General features: G+C 41.6%; 3 protein-coding genes across 9 annotated transcripts in view; 1 reads left to right on the top strand and 2 right to left on the bottom strand.

Moving 5' to 3' along the window:
* The first annotated feature begins 517 nt into the window (after positions 1 to 517).
* Positions 518 to 23,133, top strand: slc38a9 (solute carrier family 38 member 9). 2 transcript variants are annotated; one of them, XM_082157350.1, is made up of 15 exons: positions 518 to 622; positions 2,108 to 2,220; positions 3,346 to 3,478; positions 5,706 to 5,824; positions 5,988 to 6,051; positions 6,140 to 6,233; positions 12,184 to 12,354; positions 12,470 to 12,526; positions 13,145 to 13,345; positions 13,850 to 13,960; positions 14,436 to 14,542; positions 15,658 to 15,771; positions 15,858 to 16,006; positions 21,789 to 21,878; positions 21,953 to 23,133. In XM_082157350.1, the coding sequence occupies exons 2-15, from the start codon at positions 2,138 to 2,140 to the stop codon at positions 22,116 to 22,118; spliced, it is 1,659 nt and encodes a 552-aa protein (XP_082013476.1). In that variant the 5' UTR covers positions 518 to 622; positions 2,108 to 2,137; the 3' UTR covers positions 22,119 to 23,133. The 2 variants fall into 2 exon arrangements, with proteins under 2 accessions (XP_082013476.1, XP_082013477.1); XM_082157351.1 differs by having other exon boundaries at positions 569 to 622; positions 1,983 to 2,220.
* Positions 8,545 to 12,176, bottom strand: LOC309488831 (uncharacterized protein; the record flags this gene model as incomplete). Its single annotated transcript, XM_082157247.1, has 3 exons — positions 11,074 to 12,176; positions 8,667 to 10,359; positions 8,545 to 8,553 (listed from the first exon to the last, which is right to left on the bottom strand). The coding sequence occupies exons 2-3, from the start codon at positions 9,852 to 9,854 to the stop codon at positions 8,545 to 8,547; spliced, it is 1,197 nt and encodes a 398-aa protein (XP_082013373.1). The 5' UTR covers positions 9,855 to 10,359; positions 11,074 to 12,176.
* sh2d4a (SH2 domain containing 4A) overlaps positions 22,900 to 24,127 on the bottom strand; it is a 74,244-nt gene continuing 73,016 nt past the window's right edge. For all 6 annotated transcript variants that reach the window (XM_082157354.1, XM_082157353.1, XM_082157355.1 and 3 more), the window contains one exon: positions 22,900 to 23,858. In XM_082157354.1, the coding sequence (XP_082013480.1) occupies positions 23,763 to 23,858 (96 nt within the window). In that variant the 3' untranslated portion in view covers positions 22,900 to 23,762. The remainder of the gene's footprint in view (positions 23,859 to 24,127) is intronic.

Below are 24,127 nucleotides of genomic sequence, written 5' to 3'. Positions count from 1 at the left end.
TTTTTATAAAATACCCCTGTAATTATATGATGTTGATGGGGTGAATTAAAAATAAGAAATATCTGGATTTTTTGTTGTCTTAGCTTATTGTTTTTATATTTGTTTTTAAGTGATCTTGAGCCCCATAGACGTATTCTGAGGACCACACTGCCCTGGGGCCTCTATTATACACACTTGAACTCTCATAATTATGTAAGAGCTTGAGTCATTTCTAATACCAACAGCAACACTATTACAAAAAGATTATAACGCTTAATATAAACATTTTAATTTTAACATAATAGAAAAAAAACTGTATAAAATAAATAAATGGGACTCTTTGCTGATTAAAGATTTTAGGAACTCAATATCAAATGTTAGTTTTTTTTTTAATAACTTTATATTAAAAGGACACATTTGCATCTGTTCTCAGAACAGCTTCCATCGCGCGTGCACTGCCGCCCGCTGAGGAATTGTGGGTAATGTAGTTGTCTGAGTTCTCTCTCACGTTCCACATGCGCTTTGTATCCGTGACATCCGCACTACTAATCCCATACGTCATCTGACAGGCATGTGCCGTTTAAACACTCAGTTTCCTTCTCAAAACATTGGGCTCAGCAGATTGTCGGTTTGTCTGGTTTTGGTGAGTTTATTATTCAAACTTTCTTTTTAGATGAGCTTATATTTAAAAAGTAAAGCAACAAGCGATATTCACTGAAGCGTGTGGGGATATGTAAACAGATAGCCACATCCTAACAGTGTTGTTTCTGACAGATTGTGCTGATGTAAAGGCATGTTAGTGTATGCTGTAATGCTCGCATGAATGATGTGTTAATCTGTTTCGCTCGTTATAGGGTAAACGCATATTAATGGCGGGTCTTAAAATGATGGACTCACACATCCACATTCGTGCTATGGTTTACCTATCATATTATTGTAGAGAAATTGCAGGTGTCTTAAACTGAGAATAGACAAATTTCACTATTGGACATTGGATATGAATGTGTTTTCCCCATAGCAGCTGCAGGGCTCATATAATAACACCTGATGATGTCAGGTGACTTTCAGAAGTGTCTTCATACAGCAGAGATGATATTATGAGCTTCAGCTTTATCAGTGAATGGTGATTATATGCAGAAGTAAAAGAATTAAGAGCATTAATGCTCTTTTGACAGAACATGTTTTGTTTGTCCAGACCACAAACAACAGGAAACGTAATCTACTTACATTGCGTGTTTACAGGATTTAGTGATGATTAGATTTGCTGTTTCTGAATAACTTTGCTTCTGTGTGCTGAATATGTGGATGATCATGTGGATGACACACACACACACACACACACACACACACACACACACACACACACACACACACACACACACACACACACACACACACACACACATGCACACACACCTATCTAATTCATTTGTCGTTTGATTAAACGATCAAAATATGATGATTTTTTTTATTAAGTAGCCTAGTTTAAATGTGAAGAAAAAAAAAAACACTAAACTTAATTGGTTATGGTATTTATCTGACAAAATTATTTGGCAAAAAATAGTCAAACTACATGTTTTATTTTACTATGCAAAGAAAATGCATAGAAAAACAATAAACCTTATCAAACACAATCAATCATTAATATTTCATTGGTTCTCTCTTGTTCATAATTTCTTTGTATGACAGCCTGGCCAAAAATTAAGTTGCGTTATCACAAATAAAACTATTTATGCAACAACTACGCATTATGCTTACAAAATCTTGAACACATTTTTAATAAAAGGTGAAGATAATATAACTGTACATAGAAGTTCTTGTCAGGGGCTGTGAGTGCCAGTGTCCTGCCGGATGTGTCCATGTTACTCACAGGACAGGAATCTGTGTGACGCTTTAGAGTGTGTGTGTGACATGCCTCATCACGTCTCATCATGTGTCATCATGTCTTATCCAGTCATCTGTGTGTGCAGAGTCTGAAGTGTCATGTCTACCCTTTGACACAGGACATTGATCTTGAAGTTTCGTCCTCCTCTGGAAGGTCTTCTGCTGTTAGTGCGGTGATTTAGAGGAGGAAATCATCTTTCTTGCTGAAGCGTCTCAGATCTCTTCTGTGTGTCCGTCTGTACAGGTGATGACGGCTTAATCGAAGCTCAGCATCATGGATGAGGACAGCAAACCGTTACTGGGATCAGTGCGAGCTGGGGAGTATTACACTGATTCACTGGACCCCAAACAGAGGAGGTACTGTGTGTGAGTGTGTGTGTGTTAGTGTGTGTGTACAGGTTTATATTACATTGTGTAACCAAATGTCCCCACAAGGATAGTGAAACCTGAGATCACCTACATTGTGGTGACCAGCCAGCGGTTCCCCACGAGGGAAATGGGTTAATAAACATACTAAATTATAATTAGAGTGAGAGTGAGTGTGAGAGTGAGTGTGAGAGTGAGTGTGAGAGTGAGTGTGAGAGTGAGAGTGAGTGTGAGAGTGAGAGTGAGAGTGAGTGTGAGTGTGAGAGTGAGAGTGAGAGTGAGAGTGAGAGTGAGAGTGAGAGTGAGTGTGAGTGTGAGAGTGTGAGAGTGAGTGTGAGAGTGTGAGAGTGAGTGTGAGAGTGTGAGAGTGAGTGTGAGACTGTGAGAGTGAGTGTGAGACTGTGAGAGTGAGTGTGAGACTGTGAGAGTGAGTGTGAGACTGTGAGAGTGAGTGTGTGTGCGAGAGTGAGTGTGTGTGCGAGAGTGAGTGTGTGTGCGAGAGTGAGTGTGTGTGCGAGAGTGAGTGTGTGTGCGAGAGTGTGCGAGAGTGAGTGTGTGTGCGAGAGTGAGTGTGTGTGCGAGAGTGAGTGTGTGTGCGAGAGAGAGAGAGTGAGTGTGTGCGAGAGAGAGTGAGTGTGTGCGAGAGAGAGTGAGTGCGTGCGAGAGTGAGTGTGAGAGAGTGAGTGAGAGTGTATCCACCAAAATTCCATAATTTAGTTTATTCATGAATACTTTCCACCCTCTCTCTGACCCTTAACTAAACTATTTAGGTTTCCTTCCAGAACTAATTAGCAATACCGGCAGGATTGAATTAACTCAGTCTGGTATTTCACAATCAATGTCTAAGATGCAGCGCTGTGTGCAGTGTGCTTCAGAACAATAACCCCCTAGTGCTGCTTAAGAGCGTGTGTGTGGATTACATTAGCTCATTTACACAGTATCACTCAACACACTAATGCAGGGACGCTGCCCAATCCTGTTCTCGTCAGCCCTGCACTAATGCCCAGTGTACAGTAACAGCTCTTCCCAGACATGTGTGCGGAGCAGCGTCCTACTGTAGATCAGCTTTCTCACTCCGAGAGGCTCCTGAACCCTGTGTGCTTCTCTGTCCTTTAGGCCGTTCCATGTGGAGCCGAGGAACATCGTGGAGGACTCGTTGGCCCAGGAGAGGGTTTCTGCTGAAGCTGCGGTGCTGAGCAGCAGAGTCAACTACTACAGCCGTCTCACCGGCTCCTCAGACCGACTGCTGGTGGGTCACCATCCACATCTCACTACCAACACCAGCACAGGCTTCACAAGGGCTGTTCTGTGTGAGCACAAACATGACAATAGCAACAACAGGTTTATGAGGTTTATTAAAGGGATAGTTCACCCAAAAATTAACATTACCCCATGATTTACTTACCCTCAAGTCATCCTAGGTGTATATGACTTTCTTCTTTCAGACGAACACAATCGGAGTTATATTAATAAATGTCCTGGCTCTTCCAAATTTTATAATAGCAGTGAATGGCCGTTTCTGTTTTGAAGTGCATCTATCCATGATAAAAGTGCATCTATCCATGATAAAAGTGCATCTATCCATGATAAAAGTGCATCTATTCATGATAAAAGTGCGTCTATCCATGATAAAAGTGCATCTATCTATCCGTGATAAAAGTGCATCTATCCGTGATAAAAGTGCATCTATCCGTGATAAAAGTGCGTCTATCCATGATAAAAGTGCATCTATCCATGATAAAAGTGCATCTATCCATGATAAAAGTGCATCTATCCATCATAAAAGTGCATCTATCCATGATAAAAGTGCATCTATCCATGATAAAAGTGCATCTATCCATGATAAAAGTGCATCTATCCATGATAAAAGTGCGTCTATCCATGATAAAAGTGCATCTATCCATGATAAAAGTGCATCTATCCGTGATAAAAGTGCATCTATCCATGATAAAAGTGCGTCTATCCATGATAAAAGTGCATCTATCCATGATAAAAGTGCATCTATCCATGATAAAAGTGCATCTATCCGTGATAAAAGTGCATCTATCCATCATAAAAGTGCATCTATCTATGATAAAAGTGCGTCTATCCATGATAAAAGTGCATCTATCCATGATAAAAGTGCATCTATCCGTGATAAAAGTGCATCTATCCATGATAAAAGTGCATCTATCCATGATAAAAGTGCATCTATCCATGATAAAAGTGCGTCTATCCATGATAAAAGTGCATCTATCCATGATAAAAGTGCATCTATCCGTGATAAAAGTGCATCTATCCATGATAAAAGTGCGTCTATCCATGATAAAAGTGCATCTATCCATGATAAAAGTGCATCTATCCATGATAAAAGTGCATCTATCCGTGATAAAAGTGCATCTATCCATCATAAAAGTGCATCTATCCATGATAAAAGTGCATCTATCCATGATGGACTTGTGACATCAGAAGTAGCGTAGTGCAGCGCTACTGTTTTGCAGTGCTTTCTGCAAAACTTTTTTTTGTGGGCAAAAAGGTCCATTGTCTGTTGTCAGTAGTGTAGTGATGTATGAAGCGCAGCTCACACAGAAGTCACTTTCACACTTCCCGTTGGTCACCACAACACATCCACATTACAAAACCTGCGTGGGAAAGTTTTCCGCTCACCTCGTGAAATTCACAATCGCATGGATTTCTATTGGATTTTAACCTCACAAATCCACAGATCAACAGTCAAAGGACTGCGGCTTTAGAATGAAGAATATATTAAAACAACTTTTGTCAAATACACACACCAACGCAATAGTCTTCCTTTGTGTGAAATGAGAGCTTATGGGTTCAATCAGACCACCTTAAAATACAAATGAAAAGAGAATTTAAGATAAAGTATTCAACACAATTGTAAATAATATATTTAGAATGTCTTTCATTCATTCATTCATTCATTCATTCTACCCTTTTCCAATATTGGTTTACAATGATTTAAAGGGATAGTTTACCCAAAAATTTAAATCCAGTCATTGTGTACTCGCACTCGTCATTTTTTTTATACAGCATATTATACAGGTTTGGATCGACATGAGTGAGAAAACGATGGCAGAATTTCAGTTTTACCCGTAAGCTTGCACTGTGACTAACAGAACAGAGGATTGAGTTGTTAATGGTAATTGTTAGTCTGTCAGTTCGACTGTGGATCTCTGTGCTGTTGTCTGAGGACTACATCCTCTTTATCCTGCCTCATTTCACTGATATTTATGCTGTTTTGAATTGGTGTATAATTACATTTTCCAGTGGCTTTGATTTTCCTTTTTTGTTTATCCTGGTTTGTTTTGTGGAGGATGCATTTCTAAAACCAGATTAGCACGGTCTTCAACCATGAACTTCTCTTCCAGCTGTATTTTAGGACAGTGCATCAGTTGTTTGGGGACTCCTGCAGTCTGTGATCTAGTCCTGTACTGTGATGTAATGCATTTGTTTATGCACCTTATCTTCCTCAGGCACCGCCAGACCATGTGATTCCTTCTCTTGAGGACATCTATGTCTACAGTCCACTGGGAACAGCGTTCAAAGTTCAGGGAGGCGACAGTACTGCCAAAAACCCCAGCATTGTCACAATGTAAGACCAATCTCAAAAAGGCTTTTAATGCAGTGCTCTTCACACCCAGTCATGAAGTCATGAATGCCAAAGCTAAACGCAGCCAGAATGTTATGTCTGGTTGATTACTAATAGACAACCAATCAGAAAACTAAGCGATACTTGTCTTGTTAAATATTCACAGCTTTGCCATATGGAACACTATGATGGGAACATCTATATTAAGTATACCATGGGGAATAAAACAAGTAAGTTAACTTTTTTTGTGTGTGTACAGTATTTATTTCACTCACTGCAGGTTATTATGAAGATAAATAATTTCTGGCTGTCTTTTAGGCTGGTTTCACTCTGGGCATCATCATCATAGTTCTCATGGGCCTGCTGACGCTTTACTGCTGCTACAGAGTATTAAAGTCCACAAAGTCCATACGTAAGCCAACCACATGACTTCACTCAAATAAACAGCCATTCTTTCACATTTTTACACCCGCAATACAAAAGGCTCATCTTTTCAATTTTTTCTATATATCCTGATGTATTCATTCATTACTTCATTAATACATCAATTAATACATTGTTTACATTTATAATTATTAGCTAACTGTGTGATTTGTATATGTACATTTCTGAAATGCATAACTTGGACGTTCACCTCTGATTATAGATCACTCTAAATTGTAATGTAGACATGCACTTTCTGTAAAGCTGCTTTGAAACAATATGTATTGTGAAAAGCGCTATACAAATAATTGTTAATTGAATTGAAATGAATATAGGTTAATATATCATAAAGTTAATAATATCATTTTATCATTCTCATATTACTGTGCATTGAGAACCATTATGACCCTATGACCCTAAAAACAGGAGAATGAACCCCATTGGTTCTTGAAGAAGCTCAAATGTATTGCGTAACACGAGAATGGACCTCATTTGTTCTTGCTGAAGCTCAAATGTGTTGCGTAACACGAGAATGGACCTCATTGGTTCTTGCAAAAGCTCAAACAGACCTCATTGGTTCTGGCTGAAGCTCAAACGTGCTGCGTAACACGAGAATGGACCTCATTGGTTCTTGCTGAAGCTCAAATGTGTTGCGTAACATGAGAATGGACCTCATTGGTTCTTGCAAAAGCTCAAACGGACCTCATTGGTTCTTGAATTGCAAAAGCTCAAACGGACCTCATTGGTTCTTGAAGAAGCTCAAATGTGCTGCGTAACACGAGAATGGACCTCATTGGTTCTTGAAGAAGCTCAAACGTGCTGCGTAACACGAGAATGGACCTCATTGGTTCTTGCTGAAGCTCAAACGTGCTGCGTAACACGAGAATGGACCTCATTGGTTCTTGCAAAAGCTCAAACGGACCTCATTGGTTCTTGCTGAAGCTCAAACGTGCGGCGTAACACGAGAATGGACCTCATTGGTTCTTGCTGAAGCTCAAATGTGCTGCGTAACACGAGAATGAACCTCATTGGTTCTTGAAGAAGCTCAAACGTGTTGCGTAACACGAGAATGGACCTCACTGGTTCTTGCTGAAGCTCAAATGTGTTGCGTAACACGAGAATGGACCTCATTGGTTCTTGAAGAAGTTCAAACGTGCTGCGTAATACGAGAATGAACTTCATTGGTTCTTCCTGAAGCTCAAACGTGCTGCGTAACACGAGAATGGACCTCACTGGTTCTTGCTGAAGCTCAAATGTGTTGCGTAACACGAGAATGGACCTCACTTGTTCTTGCTGAAGCTCAAACGTGCTGCGTAACACGAGAATGGACCTCACTTGTTCTTGCTGAAGCTCAAACGTGCTGCTTAACACGAAAATGGACCTCACTGGTTCTTCAAGAAGCTCAAACATGCTGCGTAACAAGAGAATGGACCTCATTGGTTCTTGCTGAAGCTCAAATGTGCTGCGTAACAAGAGAATGGACCTCATTGGTTCTTGCTGAAGCTCAAACGTGCTGCGTAACACGAGAATGAACCTCATTGGTTCTTGCTGAATCTCAAATGTGTTGCGTAACACAAGAATGGACCTCACTTGTTCTTGCTGAAGCTCAAACGTGCTGCTTAACATGAAAATGGACCTCATTGGTTCTTGAAGAAGTTCAAACATGCTGCGTAACACGAGAATGGACCTCATTGGTTCTTGAAGAAGCTCAAACGTGCTGCGTAACACGAGAATGGACCTCATTGGTTCTTGCTGAAGCTCAAACGTGCTGCGTAACACGAGAATGGACCTCATTGGTTCTTGCAAAAGCTCAAACGGACCTCATTGGTTCTTGCTGAAGCTCAAACGTGCGGCGTAACACGAGAATGGACCTCATTGGTTCTTGCTGAAGCTCAAATGTGCTGCGTAACACGAGAATGAACCTCATTGGTTCTTGAAGAAGCTCAAACGTGTTGCGTAACACGAGAATGGACCTCACTGGTTCTTGCTGAAGCTCAAATGTGTTGCGTAACACGAGAATGGACCTCATTGGTTCTTGAAGAAGTTCAAACGTGCTGCGTAATACGAGAATGAACTTCATTGGTTCTTCCTGAAGCTCAAACGTGCTGCGTAACACGAGAATGGACCTCACTGGTTCTTGCTGAAGCTCAAATGTGTTGCGTAACACGAGAATGGACCTCACTTGTTCTTGCTGAAGCTCAAACGTGCTGCGTAACACGAGAATGGACCTCACTTGTTCTTGCTGAAGCTCAAACGTGCTGCTTAACACGAAAATGGACCTCACTGGTTCTTCAAGAAGCTCAAACATGCTGCGTAACAAGAGAATGGACCTCATTGGTTCTTGCTGAAGCTCAAATGTGCTGCGTAACAAGAGAATGGACCTCATTGGTTCTTGCTGAAGCTCAAACGTGCTGCGTAACACGAGAATGAACCTCATTGGTTCTTGCTGAATCTCAAATGTGTTGCGTAACACAAGAATGGACCTCACTTGTTCTTGCTGAAGCTCAAACGTGCTGCTTAACATGAAAATGGACCTCATTGGTTCTTGAAGAAGTTCAAACATGCTGCGTAACAAGAGAATGGACCTCATTGGTTCTTGCTGAAGCTCAAACGTGCTGCGTAACACGAGAATGGACCTCATTGGTTCTTGCTGAAGCTCAAATGTGTTGCGTAACACAAGAATGGACCTCACTTGTTCTTGCTGAAGCTCAAACGTGCTGCGTAACACGAAAATGGACCTCATTGGTTCTTGCTGAAGCTCAAACGTGCTGCGTAACACGAAAATGGACCTCATTGGTTCTTGAAGAAGCTCAAACGTGCTGCGTAACACGAAAATGGACCTCATTGGTTCTTGAAGAAGCTCAAACGTGCTGCGTAACAAGAGAATGGACCTCATTGGTTCTTGCTGAAGCTCAAACGTGCTGCGTAACAAGAGAATGGACCTCATTGGTTCTTGCTGAAGCTCAAATGTGCTGCGTAACACGAGAATGGACCTCATTGGTTCTTGAAGATGCTCAAATGTGCTGCGTAACAAGAGAATGGACCTCATTGGTTCTTGCTGAAGCTCAAATGTGTTGCGTAACACGAGAATGGACCTCATTGGTTCTTGCTGAAGCTCAAATGTGTTGCGTAACACGAGAATGGACCTCATTGGTTCTTGAAGAAGCTCAAACGTGCTGCGTAACAAGAGAATGGACCTCATTGGTTCTTGCTGAAGCTCAAACGTGCTGCGTAATAAGAGAATGGACCTCATTGGTTCTTGAAGAAGCTCAAACGTGCTGCGTAACAAGAGAATGGACCTCATTGGTTCTTGAAGAAGCTCAAACGTGCTGCGTAACAAGAGAATGGACCTCATTGGTTCTTGAAGAAGCTCAAACATGCTGCGTAACACGAGAATGGACCTCATTGGTTCTTGAAGAAGCTCAAACGTGCTGCGTAACAAGAGAATGGACCTCATTGGTTCTTGCTGAAGCTCAAACGTGCTGCGTAACACGAGAATGGACCTCATTGGTTCTTGCTGAAGCTCAAATGTGTCGCGTAACACGAGAATGGACCTCATTGGTTCTTGCTGAAGCTCAAACGTGCTGCGTAACTCGAGAATGAACCTCATTGGTTCTTACAGAAGCTCAAACATGCTGCGTAACCCGAGAATGAACCTCATTGGATCTTGCTGAAGCTCAAATGTGTTGCGTAACACGAGAATGGACCTCATTGGTTCTTGCTGAAGCTCAAACGTGCTGCGTAACACGAGAATGGACCTCATTGGTTCTTGCTGAAGCTCAAATGTGCTGCATAACACGAGAATGGACCTCATTGGTTCTTGAAGAAGCTCAAACGTGCTGCGTAACAAGAGAATGGACCTCATTGGTTCTTGCTGAAGCTCAAACGTGCTGCGTAACACGAGAATGGACCTCATTGGTTCTTGCTGAAGCTCAAATGTGTTGCGTAACACGAGAATGGACCTCATTGGTTCTTGCTGAAGCTCAAACGTGCTGCGTAACACGAGAATGGACCTCATTGGTTCTTGCTGAAGCTCAAACGTGCTGCGTAACACGAGAATGGACCTCATTGGTTCTTGCTGAAGCTCAAACGTGCTGCGTAACACGAGAATGGACCTCATTGGTTCTTGCTGAAGCTCAAACGTGCTGCGTAACCCAAGAATGAACCTCATTGGTTCTCACAGAAGCTCAAACGTGCTGCGTAACCCAAGAATGAACCTCATTGGTTCTCACAGAAGCTCAAACGTGCTGCGTAACACGAGAATGGACCTCATTGGTTCTTGCTGAAGCTCAAACGTGCTGCGTAACCCAAGAATGAACCTCATTGGTTCTCACAGAAGCTCAAACGTGCTGCGTAACACGAGAATGGACCTCATTGGTTCTTGCTGAAGCTCAAACGTGCTGCGTAACTCGAGAATGAACCTCATTGGTTCTTACAGAAGCTCAAACGTGCTGCGTAACCCAAGAATGGACCTCATTGGTTCTTGCTGAAGCTCAAACGTGCTGCGTAACCCAAGAATGAACCTCATTGGTTCTCACAGAAGCTCAAACGTGCTGCGTAACACGAGAATGGACCTCATTGGTTCTTGAAGAAGCTCAAACGTGCTGCGTAACATGAGGATAAACCTCATTGGTTCTTGAAGAAGCTCAAACGTGCTGCGTAACACGAGAATGGACCTCATTGGTTCTTGAAGAAGCTCAAACGTGCTGCGTAACATGAGGATAAACCTCATTGGTTCTTGAAGAAGCTCAAACGTGCTGCGTAACATGAGGATAAACCTCATTGGTTCTTGAAGAAGCTCAAACGTGCTGCGTAACACGAGAATGGACCTCATCGTATCTCGTACGTCAAGAAAACATGCTTGAAAACAACTGATGTGTGAGTTGATCAATGTTTATATGTGAATAAAAGCCTAAATTCCATCTGTACATCATATAAAACAATGAGAAATTTTGGACTAAACGGTTCAATTCATATGGATTAGTTTTATGATCTCTTACGATCTGAAGCATCAAAGTGGAAGTTGCGTAGCTGTCAATGGAGGGACAGAAAGCTCTCAGATTTCATCAAAAATCTTCATTTGTGTTCTGAAGATGAACGAAAGCCTTACGGGTTTGGAACGACATGAGGATGAATAAATGATGCCAGAATTTAAATTCATAAGTGAACTATCCCTTTAAATTGTGTAACCCTGCATTCTGCAGTATTTCCATTATTAGGTAGGTTTATCAGGAGTTTAACCCTATAAAGCCTACTTTATCATATATATATATGGCCTCTAAATTATCAACATTATCAGAACTTTGCAAAACTTTGTTTTTACCCCCTGGATTGTGCCTGGGCAAGTTTTGGCCTTGATTGGGTGGGTTTTGAATAGCAATTGGGCTGGGTTTGTTACGCTAACCTGGCAACCCTGCACACACTGGACTGAAGCAACTTCATTTTACATCAGGCTTTTGAGGAATGTTTATTTGTTCATCTCTCAGTCATTGCATTATGTTTTAAAACTACAGAGCTTTGGTCATAACACTAAATAAAATTTTTTGGCAAATTAAGTGTGACAACTGATATTTATACGCATTGTATGTCAGTAGTCTGCTCTTCTAAAGATCTTGATGATTCCAAGCTATCAAAATTTCATCTACATTTTTTGACCATATAAATATCAGCATCTGATCCAAATTGCATATTTTTGCTCTGTTTGGGTCTCTTCAAGTTTGAGCTCTATATTCTCACTATATCATACTATATGAGCCATAAATGCCAGATGTATCAAATATTATACTCCACAACAAACACTATTTTTCTTTTAGGATTCTTTGCCTAGATGTTCTATATAGGCCTAATGCTCCATTTAAAAAAATGGGATTTTCCTGATTTATTCCATATGTCAGGTTTACAGGGATTATTCCGTGTAATGTGCAGCTCTGTCTTTGCAGCTTATATGGATACCTCAGACTGGGAGTTTCCTGACGTGTGTAAATATTACTTTGGGGCATTTGGAAAATGGTCGAGCCTCATCTTCTCTCTGGTGTCACTGATTGGTGCAATGGTGGTCTACTGGGTTCTCATGTCCAACTTCCTGTTCAATACAGGGAAATTTATTTACAGTAAGTGATAGATGTCCCCACCATTCCTCGTGTTTTTCTGCTGTCCTTTAGCTGATGGGATGTTGATGTTTTCTAGGAAGATCTGTAAAACTGCTTGTATATTTTGCATCCACAGACTATGTTCACAATGTCAGCTCATCAGATATTTTTGGCACAAATGGAACAGATAGAGGTGAGTCGTCATCGTGATTTATTATGATTATTATTAGTAGTAGTAATTGGTTTGAAGACGTGAGCCTGGTCTCTTTGGATTCCTCGAATAATACCCAGGGTTAAATGGTTTGATTGTTTTTTTGTTTTGTTTTTAACAAAACTTGGTAAGTGTCTTTGGAACGATGCCCTGAAATACTAAGTAATTTTGAGACGGCACCATTGAGTGGTTGGGAAGTTATGCATGAATCATGAGTCCGTCAGCCATATTGCCTAGAGAAGGTTTTTGCCAATCCTCTTACAAATTTTGACCGTTCTTTGCACCGTTAAATTTTCAGACATGGCCTCACTAAAATTATTCACTATATTTTTGATATTCCAAACCATTTGTGTGACACTATAACAAATGTGATCATGGAGATCACAAAAAGCAAGTATCTACTGAAATGAAAATGAAATTTTATCTTTTAAAAAAAAAAATCTACTTATAACTTTAGAGCTGATTTGCCTGAAACATATAGGTTTTAACACTGGTCCACTTTTGGGATGATTAGAGATGTTTAGACATGCTCATTTGGCTATTGAAGCTGCATTTCATGTCATTCATTCAAAATGAGAAGGTGTGTTTCTCTCGCACTAGTGATATGCCCGTATCCAGATGTAGGCCCACACAGGAACAGCAGCTCTCTCCTGAACGATGCATCGAGTGAGAACAGCACAGGTCTTGTGTTTGACCTCTGGTGGAGTAAAACCAACACCATCCCGTTTTACCTCATCGCTCTGCTGCTGCCGCTGCTCAACTTCCGCTCCGCCTCCTTCTTCGCCAGGTTCACGTTCCTAGGTATGACCTTTATTTTCCCAGCTAGAGGGCTAATGTTTCATGAAAAAATTGTTTTTTAGGCAAGAAAGACATTTAGACATCAAGGCATTTGGCAGATGCACATCCACTAGGAATTGAGGGTGTAATAAGTTTTGCTATATTAGTCTGTCATGTGTGTATTAGTATAGACTGGATGTTGGGGGTACTAGTTTATTAATGATCTTGCACTCCAGACAAGTATTTTGGACTTGGATCTGATCTGGGATGGTGAGTTAGAGTAGCAGAGATGTGATGTGAAAATACTTGGAGAGGTTAAATGTTGAACTGGGTCAGTTGCTTTGGTCAAGAAGACCGAGCAGAGAAAGACTCTCAAAATCTACATATTACAGGTCATTATCACAGGACGGTTCTTGACTTTCTGGTCTATTGAAATGGAATAATCTTGCCAGTGGTGATATGAACAGCAGCTTGTGTTTTCAGCAGTGTCAACCTGTTGTCTAAAGAGGCTTTCATTGTTTTTCACAGGCACTATATCGGTGATCTATCTCATCTTTTTGGTCACGTATAAAGCTATTCGACTGGGCTTTCACCTGGAGTTCCACTGGTTCGATTATTCGAATCAGTTTTTTGTTCCAGGTAAAGGAATCTTTTTTTTGCAACTTCTTGAGAAAGAAGATTTGAAATCACCTGTGAACACATTTTGAAGGCATATCTATGGTTCTTTATTCATTTCCTTTTTTTACACGGCTCTGTTACCCTTTTTAACTCAAAAGAGCGCAGCATCAAGCCACAAGCTCAGCGCTGTGTAGTTGAAGCGTTAACAGTTTCAGAAGGCTAATTTAACTTTGACCCCATTTGCTGTTTAACTTTTGAAACAACCAATAGCCCTTTTCACACAACAAGAATTTTTGATTGCCGGACAATTTGCATGACATTAAATGTCCAATTTAAGTGCAAAATCGGGCATCCAAAGATCGAAAAGTTTTGCAAACCTGCATTTAATTTGTCCTTTCTTTTCCATGAGTTGAGTCGTGTGAAAGGGAATTGTGGTGGTGTGAATAAGCACGTACTGATTTATGTGAAATGTGTGGTTGTCTCTGGTTTGATTTAGAGTTCAGATCTCTGTTTGTTCAGCTGAGTGGAGTTCTCACATTAGCATTTTTCATTCACAACTGCGTCATCACGCTTATGAAGAGCAACAGACATCAAGAAAACAACGTGAGTGTTCTCCACCTGTCATCATCACTGCATGATTACTCACGCAGCACATTCATATTCCATACATTATACTTGTGCATTGTGTGCAAAAGTGACTGAGACAGATAGTGTTGCTAAAAAGACATAGCGTTGAACTTTCTACAAAGGGGAAATAGGAGATGAGTCATTGTGGTGGAGATTGAGCTGTCAGTAGGAACAGAAATAACCTCACTGTCAGCCATTTTTCTGTCTATGTAATGATTCTTGGACATTAGTGTAGTCATAACACTTCATTTCACATTGTCTAGTCACTGAGTAAACAGGAAATGTTTATTATGGCAACATGAAGATTTCCTTTTTTTAAATATTGGAGTGAGTCTCACGAAACCTTTTCAAGAATACCCAGATAACATTTTACCAAGAAAATTTAGGACCGTTGAGATTCTCTAAAACAGGGTTTCCTAAACCGGGGTTCGTGAAGGAACCGCAGGGGGTCCACGAGCTGAAGAAAGCCTAATAATTAATTAAATGAAATCTAACATTAAAATAATCAAATTGGCCTGAACAATGAATTTAAATGAATCTGAAATCACGACTATATCTTATCAAATCAAAGGCTGTGATTTAACTGAAGCATAAAGTCTGCTGTCCGTGTGTTTCAGAGTGAAGACGTTTCATTTACACACATGCTGATTATCATATAGACCTTATTCAGAGCAGCGCCATGACCACGAAAAATGCACACGAAAAAACACGTTTTTTTCACACGAAAAACAGGTCTTTTCAATGGCATTCACTGTAAAAAGCTCAGAGATCATTCATAATTTTCCACAGATCATGTTGTCTTTAGTTTTTTGACTACTTAGTGTTCTTGTAAAGCTATTTTTGCAGTGTTTCATCAGCAGAACAATCCAAAAACACATTAAATAACAGTACAGCCCACTGAAGAGACGTCTGTCTGTCTGTCTCTCACAGCCTCGCTTTCAGTCCCGTTTTTTTAAATCATTGATTTGATCATTATCATCATAAAGTCTTTATAGTTCATTGTAGTATAATGCTAATGATGCGTTTCCTGTTGTTCTAACCGCTGTTATTGGTGTGAGACTGTATTTGAGTGTGTGTGTGTGTGCTCTCAGGTGCGGGATCTGTCCCTGGCGTACCTGCTGGTGGGACTGACGTACCTGTATGTGGGAGTGCTGATCTTCGCTGCTTTCCCATCACCACCGCTGTTTAAAGAGTGCATCGAACCGGTAAGACCTGCAGATGGAGCATCATAAACGTTCAGCCGGTAGAAGTGCAGTCATTAATCTTGACGCGGTCGTCTCCTCGATTGCAGAACTTCCTGGATAACTTTCCCAGCAGTGATGTCCTGGTGTTCGTGGCGAGGACCTTCCTCCTGTTCCAGATGACCACGGTGTATCCGCTGCTCGGGTACCTGGTGCGCGTGCAGCTCATGGGACAGCTCTTCGGGGACCATTACCCAGGGTCAGTAAGAACTGTGGTCACTGATCACTATAATAACACAGGCTCACGATTAACTAACTAACTACGACTTTTGCCTCAATAAACTCCTTATTACTACTTATTGCTAGTTTAGATATTGGGTGGATTAAGGGATGTAGAATATGGTCATGCAGAATAAAGCATTATAAGTACTAATAAACTGACAATATCCTAGTAATATGCATGATAATAAGCAACTAGTTAATAGAGAGAATTGGACCCTAAACTAAAGTGTTACCAAGTCGTAGATAGTGATAAGTAATAACTGTGGCTAGTGATGGATGCCTTTGAAATCTTTTGTTTCAAATCAGTGCTTTGTAACCAGGTCACCTGACTTTACATCATACTGTTTTTGAAACATTTTGAAAAGTCAGCGCTTTGATGTTGACGTGTTATGAATCTCAAGTAAACCCTTAAACCAGTATTCAAATCTTGAGTTTTGATCGTTTGAGTAGAATTGTTCAGGTTCTTTAGCCTGGAAATCCAGATCTAAATCTGAAAGATTAATGGTCTGGCTTCGACTAATGAAGATCGGCCAGCGCTAGGGGCGGCACCAAGCATGCATTTGAAAATCTCACTGCACGCAATTGGATCACGACCAATCACAACAAGTTATCGCTTAGCTTCCAGCAGAGCTAACTGGTAGATTAGACTCTTGCCGTATCCGGTCGGCAAAACAGCAAAAACTCCCTTCTTGCAAAGGAAGGATTCGAGCGCCGTCTTCTGTTCCTGTTTTAGAGAAAAAGTCTAAATCTTTCATTGTAGCGGCCAAAGCCGTTTCAAACAACTGGTGTTCATCCATAGCCATCTTACAATGTTTACTAATGATCTCGTCTCTGGCCCGCCTATATCAGATAACCCGATGTGATTGGTGCAGCTCCGATCGAGGGGCATATTTAATGAGCATCATTACTCGACACCAGAGTAACTCGCTGAGCAAATTCAACTTGTGCTCTCGCGAGAACTCTGGATTACCAGGGTACAGGTTCTTGGCATTCTGTCTGTAAAAGTGTTGTTACAAACATGTTTATGGCACTTAGAAAGTAACATTATATTTAATTTCACTTTAAAGACCAGATTTGCAGTTGTTTTGCAGAACAAGTGTTTGAACAAAGTTTTGCTCTTTTTTTTCTTTTCTTTTTTTTTTAAACCAGTAGATGTCCTCAGCAAGTTTCAATCGCTTCGAAACAGCAAATTACTTGAAATAATTGTGAAATGACCACTAAAGCTGCATGACACGTCCACTGAAACACACAGAACACTCTCCATCTGAGAGTCCTCATGGCTGACTGGATGAAATGTTGGCTCCTCTCAATGAAATAAGGGGAGAACAAAAATCATCCTTGTCAGAGCTCATACATAAATATCATTATATGTATATAAAATATTGTCAAAAGGTCCACTTTTCCACTTTCTTGAATGGTAAACAAGCAGGCTTTAACAAATAACTGATATAAAGCAAAGTCTGTTGACTCGCCGGTCATATTTGAGACGCCTCAGGCATCCAAGACCAAGCCCTGTCTATTTGAATGGGAGAATCCTGAAATCTCAGACAATGCTTGCAGAACTCACAGTTAAATAACATCTTTCATAATATCAATTACATGACATCATGAACTGCCGCATAATCGTAGTTTCTTATGCTCAAATAGCATTAAAAAAGCTTATTTTTCAGGCTAGAGCAGCCAATGCTGTTCTATAAAGTATGATTGCAATCTGGTCGTACTACATCCGCCATGATGTCATTATCATGTGACGCTTCGTTGTCATTCACAATCCTCTCCTGTGGCCTCATGGGATAGTAAAGTGTCAATCGTATACTTCAGAATCTCGCCGGAAGTAGAAGGTCATCAGGGACTTTCTCCTACTCTTTGACTGTGAATTCAGACATACTTCTTTTGTCACATACTGTTTTTCGCCTACTATACAGTGGTGGTCAGAATTAATGGCACCCCTGGTAAATATGATAAAAAATGGCTGTAAAAAATAAATCTGCATTGTTTATACTTTTGATCTTTCATTCAAAAAATGTGCAAAAATCTAACCTGAGAGAATTGAAAGTGGGGATAGTTATTTAGCACACCAGGGTGACTAGGAACATGAAAGTGTCTAGCTATGACTTCTTGTTTCACAGGAGTTTGAATATGAGGAAACACAAAGGCCAAATTCCCTTAATCATCCATCACAATTAGGAAAACCACAGAATATAGTTCTGATGTGCAGCAAAAGATTGTTGAGCTTCACAAAATAGAAAGTGGCTGTAAGAAAATAGCTAAAGAATTGAAAATCCCCATTTTGACCATCAGGGCAATAATTAAGAAGTTCCAATCAACTAAAGATGTTACGAATCTGCCAGGAAGAGGACGTGTGTCTATATTGTCTTAATGCATGGTGAGGATGAAAGTTTGAGTGGCCAAAGACTCTCCAAGGATCACAGATGGAGAATTGCAGAGATTAGTTGAGTCTTGGGGTCAGAAAGCCCCCCCAAAAAAAGATCAAACAACTCCTACATCCCCTCATGTTGTTTGGGAGGGTTTCAAGAAAAATCCTCCTCCAGAAATAAACTCCAGCATATTCAGTTGTCAGACACGACTGGATCTTCAGAAGCGACGGGATTCTATGGTCAGATGAAACAGAAAAAGGGCTTTTAGCAGCAAACTCATCAGATGTGTGTGGAGCAAACAGGGATAAAAGTCCCCCATTCCTGCGGTTAAATACTGCTGGATCTTATATGCTGTGGGCCTATTTTTCTGCTGGAGGTCCTGGACATCTTGTTCAGACACATGGCATCATGCATTCTAGCAAATACCAACAGATCAAAAATCAAAACCTGATGGCTTCTGCTAGAAATCTTATAATGGGCCGTGGTCAGATCTTCCATCAGGACAACGGTCCAAAACAAACATCAAAATCAACACAGAAATGTGTCACTGAGCAGAAAAAGAAGCTTCTGCCATGACCGTCCCAGTCCCTGAGCTGAACCCTATAGAGGAGGAGTGGCTGAACTAAACCCAACCCTATAGAGGAGGAGTGGCTGAACTGAACCCTATAGAGGAGGAGTGGCTGAGCTGAACCCTATAGAGGAGGAGTGGCTGAACTGAACCCTATAGAGGAGGAGTGGGCTGAGCTGAACCCTATAGAGGAGGAGTGGCTGAACTGAACCCTATAGAGGAGGAGTGGGCTGACCTGAACCCTATAGAGGAGGAGTGGGCTGACCTGAACCCTATAGAGGAGGAGTGGCTGAACTGAACCCTATAGAGGAGGAGTGGCTGAGCTGAACCCTATAGAGGAGGAGTGGCTGAACTGAACCCTATAGAGGAGGAGTGGGCTGACCTGAACCCTATAGAGGAGGAGTGGCTGAACTGAACCCTATAGAGGAGGAGTGGCTGAACTGAACCCTATAGAGGAGGAGTGGCTGAACTGAACCCTATAGAGGAGGAGTGGACCCTATAGAGGAGGAGTGGCTGAACTGAACCCTATAGAGGAGGAGTGGCTGAACTGAACCCTATAGAGGAGGAGTGGGCTGAGCTGAACCCTATAGAGGAGGAGTGGCTGAACTGAACCCTATAGAGGAGGAGTGGGCTGACCTGAACCCTATAGAGGAGGAGTGGCTGAACTGAACCCTATAGAGTGGCTGAACTGAACCCTATAGAGGAGGAGTGGGCTGAGCTGAACCCTATAGAGGAGGAGTGGCTGAACTGAACCCTATAGAGGAGGAGTGGCTGAACTGAACCCTATAGAGGAGGAGTGGCTGAACTGAACCCTATAGAGGAGGAGTGGACCCTATAGAGGAGGAGTGGCTGAACTGAACCCTATAGAGGAGGAGTGGCTGAACTGAACCCTATAGAGGAGGAGTGGGCTGAGCTGAACCCTATAGAGGAGGAGTGGCTGAACTGAACCCTATAGAGGAGGAGTGGGCTGACCTGAACCCTATAGAGGAGGAGTGGCTGAACTGAACCCTATAGAGGAGGAGTGGACCCTATAGAGGAGGAGTGGCTGAACTGAACCCTATAGAGGAGGAGTGGCTGAACTGAACCCTATAGAGGAGGAGTGGGCTGAACTGAACCCTATAGAGGAGGAGTGGCTGAACTGAACCCTATAGAGTGGCTGAACTGAACCCTATAGAGGAGGAGTGGCTGAACTGAACCCTATAGAGGAGGAGTGGGCTGAGCTGAACCCTATAGAGGAGGAGTGGACCCTATAGAGGAGGAGTGGCTGAACTGAACCCTATAGAGGAGGAGTGGCTGAACTGAACCCTATAGAGGAGGAGTGGCTGAACTGAACCCTATAGAGGAGGAGTGGCTGAACTGAACCCTATAGAGGAGGAGTGGGCTGAGCTGAACCCTATAGAGGAGGAGTGGGCTGAGCTGAACCCTATAGAGGAGGAGTGTGCTGAACTGAACCCTATAGAGGAGGAGTGGACCCTATAGAGGAGGAGTGGCTGAACTGAACCCTATAGAGGAGGAGTGGGCTGAGCTGAACCCTATAGAGGAGGAGTGTGCTGAACTGAACCCTATAGAGGAGGAGTGGACCCTATAGAGGAGGAGTGGGCTGAGCTGAACCCTATAGAGGAGGAGTGGGCTGAACTGAAGTGGAGAAGCACCAACATGGATCTGGGAATCTGCAGGATCTGGAGAGATTCTGTATGGAGGAATGATCTCTGATCTCTGGTCAGGTGTTCTCCAAACTCATCCGGCATTACAGGAGAAGACTCAGAGCTGTTATCTTGCCAAAAGGAGGTTGCCGTTGCAAAAAGTATTTAATAACAGCGAGCCAATAATTATGGCCAACGTGTTTTGAAGAAAAGCATTTATTTTATACTTTCAATTATTTTACTTCAATGAAAGGTTTGATTTTTGCGAATTTTTTGAATGAAAGATCAAAAGGATAAACAATGCAGATTTATTTTGTACAGCCATTTTTGATCATATTTACCAGGGCTGCCATTAATTCTGACCACAACTGTATAATAGGGAATTATGTGATTTCAGACGTAGCCCTTCTTTTATTTAGAAGGTAGGACTTATTCTGCCATATTGTACATTGCACTTTCTCCCATTCGTTGTGGACCGTCTTTATATATCTAAAGTCTTTGTATAAAGTAACACTGAAACCATCAGCACACCTAATGTCCTTCAAAGGGTAATGAAACACTCAAACACATTTTTTGAGATGCGTGTTGCACATTATCGAACAACATTAGGATCTGTTCATTTTTAATTTTAAGAGCAAAATTAGTTATTAATTTGAGACTGAGTGGCCTAATCCTTTAAGAAGGTGCTGTGTCATCATTATTCATGACATCATGTGACATTTGTCCAAGTTGAAAGATGGATTGTGAGTGTTAGTTGCATTTGAGTTTGACTGTCTGCCACTGATCGCAAATATTCATCTTCACACTCATCAAACCACTCACATTTGTAAAACGGTGTGCATTTAAAAAGTTATTAAAATTGTGAAAGCACGCACACACATATAGACTTCTACACTCCACGAGTCATCTGGTGTTTCATGGCCCGATCATGACGCTTCAGCTCGTGTTGTGTGTGTGTTGCGCTTCTCTTCGTTCAGTTCTGCAACATCATTACGTCACAGCCTCACTCATAAACCATTACAAAACCCCATGAAAATGATCATACTCTCAATGCTTGGAAATCATATGAGCAGAACTGCCTGATTATTACAGACACACTGTATATTTATGAATGATCTTAAAGATTTGCCTGTCTACATGATTACTCTATTCGCGTTTCTCCACTCCTAGTTTCCTCCATGTGTTTCTGCTGAACGTCCTCGTTGTCGGAGCTGGAGTTGTGACGGCCAGGTTTTACCCCAACATTGGCTCCATCATCAGGTAAGAGCAGTGCAGTACTGGCTAACAGGATCAGTTGGACCGGTGTTCTTGAACTGTGCTGTGTTTGCGCTCAGGTATTCGGGGGCCATCTGTGGCCTGGCTCTGGTGTTCGTGCTTCCCTCTCTCATCCACATGGTGTCTCTGAGACGCAGAGGAGAGCTGCGCTGGCCCTCGGCGCTCTTCCACGGCCTCCTCATCCTCCTCGGGGGGGCCAATCTGCTCGGACAGTTCGTCATGTGACGCGCTCGCGTCGAGCTTTCACAGGAGTCGAGTCTTGGTGCCGGAAGGATTGACCTACTAAACGAGCACACGCACCAAACATCGAAGTTTTGACATTTGAAACAAGTTATAGATTTGTCATATTGCTTTTAACTGCTCTTACTAGCTCAAGACAAGCTATTTCAACAGGGATTTGATCATTTAAAAAACTTTTTTTTTTCTTTTGTCTTTATAATCACAATAATCGTCATGATTTCATCGAGATTGAAGCGGTTTAGTTGAATGCGGAGTGAAGACGCTTGTGTTACATGTGATGAGCAGATGATGGTCACTCCTGAACGCCAGTGAATTCTGCCTAACATCACTGTTGCTTCCAGCGAGAGCGAGATGAAGTCAGGTGACCTCGAAGCTCTAGACCCGGTCCTCGCTGTGACAGTGTTGTGAACGCTGTACTGAAATATAACCTGCGTGATTAATGGATACATAAAGGGAAGCTTAAGTCTCTAGACTGAGTTACAGGCGCACATTTCCTGATGTCATTGTCCAGCTGAATCTGAGCGTACTGATGCATTCTGGGTGAGTTCATGTCACTTTATGAAGTATGTGCACAACAATAAGGGAAGCTTAAATTTGCACACTTTTGTGAGATTCCAAATCTTGAGTCACTTTTCTGTCTTTATGGTCTTGTGTGTTTTTAAACCATTAAATTGAAGTGACATTGTAACCTTTCTATATTTGAACTTGCATTTCAGAGTATAAAATGAACAGCATAGTTAAACCGTCAAACAATCCAGTACAAGTGTTCTCGTTAAGAAGAGGGTGTTTTAATGGTTTCCTTCATCATGTTTCCACTCACTTCAAAAGTGCAAAACTAAATGTGCTGCTTTTTTACAGGAAAACTGTTGAACGTTATACAAGTAAATGTTTTCATATCGCAGCCAAACATTTTTATTATAAAGTGTCGAAAAAAAGAAAGAAAATGTTTTAAACATCTGTTGTGAATAAAAAAAGAATAAACTGTTCATGTTCCATCAAAGTTATGATTCCACCCTGTCCATCATTCCCGGTCACACCTGTGACGGTTGGTTTGATGTAAACTGAACCAGCGAGTTAGTTGAGAATAAATGAAGAAGTGCATTTAGTAAATCAACAACATCATCTCAGCTTCTGAAGTGGAAAAAGTCTGTTCTACACAAAGGAACAGGCTCATATATTTAGATGGAAAATTGCGGATTTATACTTTTCAGTTAAATTCAATACTTTTAAAATGGGGTGTTTATGAAATGTGAACCTGACTGTAATCAGAGTTATGATCGTGTCTTGTTCTGATTGATGTGAGAGTAGTTGATGAGTGTGTGTGTGTGTGTGTGTGTGTGTGTGTAGGCCTGGGATGAGATAATCTTAGATGGGACATTTATATTGTGCCCAGATCTCTCCTTTTCCCTTGCTCTTCTGGGAGGGTCTTGACTACTATTTCAAGGACAATTAGGAAGAAAGCCAATGAAAAGCTTTTATGTAACTCAAATATTACATATTTTTTCCACAAATAGGCCTATTTAAAAAAAAAATTTTTTCAATTATTGCATAATTTAATGAGGGCCCAGTTCTGGGCCCGGGACAACAGACCCGTCGGCGTGCATGTGTGTGTGTGTGTGTGTGTGTGTGTCAGGTGAAGAGCTCAGTGTAATCCGCTGTGGCCTCCGTCTGTCCGCACGCCTGCAGCAGGAACTCCTCTTCTCCACACGAGCTCAGCGGCTCCACCTGGTGCAGGAAACACACAGTTACACCAGGTGAATCACTTCATCCATGATCTATGTGGCGTGAGAACGAATATGTGAATCAGGCAGTGATTAGTGTTAGCTGTGAACGCTGTACGGTATGTACTGTGACGTTCCTGGTGTAAGGAATGTGCTCCGCCTATTTAAACCTGATGACTCTCCTCCACCTATGACCGGCATGCATGTGAACGGACATGTTTCTCGTTAGCAGGCGTGAGATGCCAAACTGTCTCTGTGCTCATTATCACCATG

Source organism: Leuciscus leuciscus, assembly GCF_965113295.1.
Source record: "Leuciscus leuciscus genome assembly, chromosome: 24".
Taxonomy (NCBI): Eukaryota; Metazoa; Chordata; class Actinopteri; order Cypriniformes; family Leuciscidae; genus Leuciscus; species Leuciscus leuciscus.
This window is presented reverse-complemented; position numbering and strand designations above follow the sequence as displayed.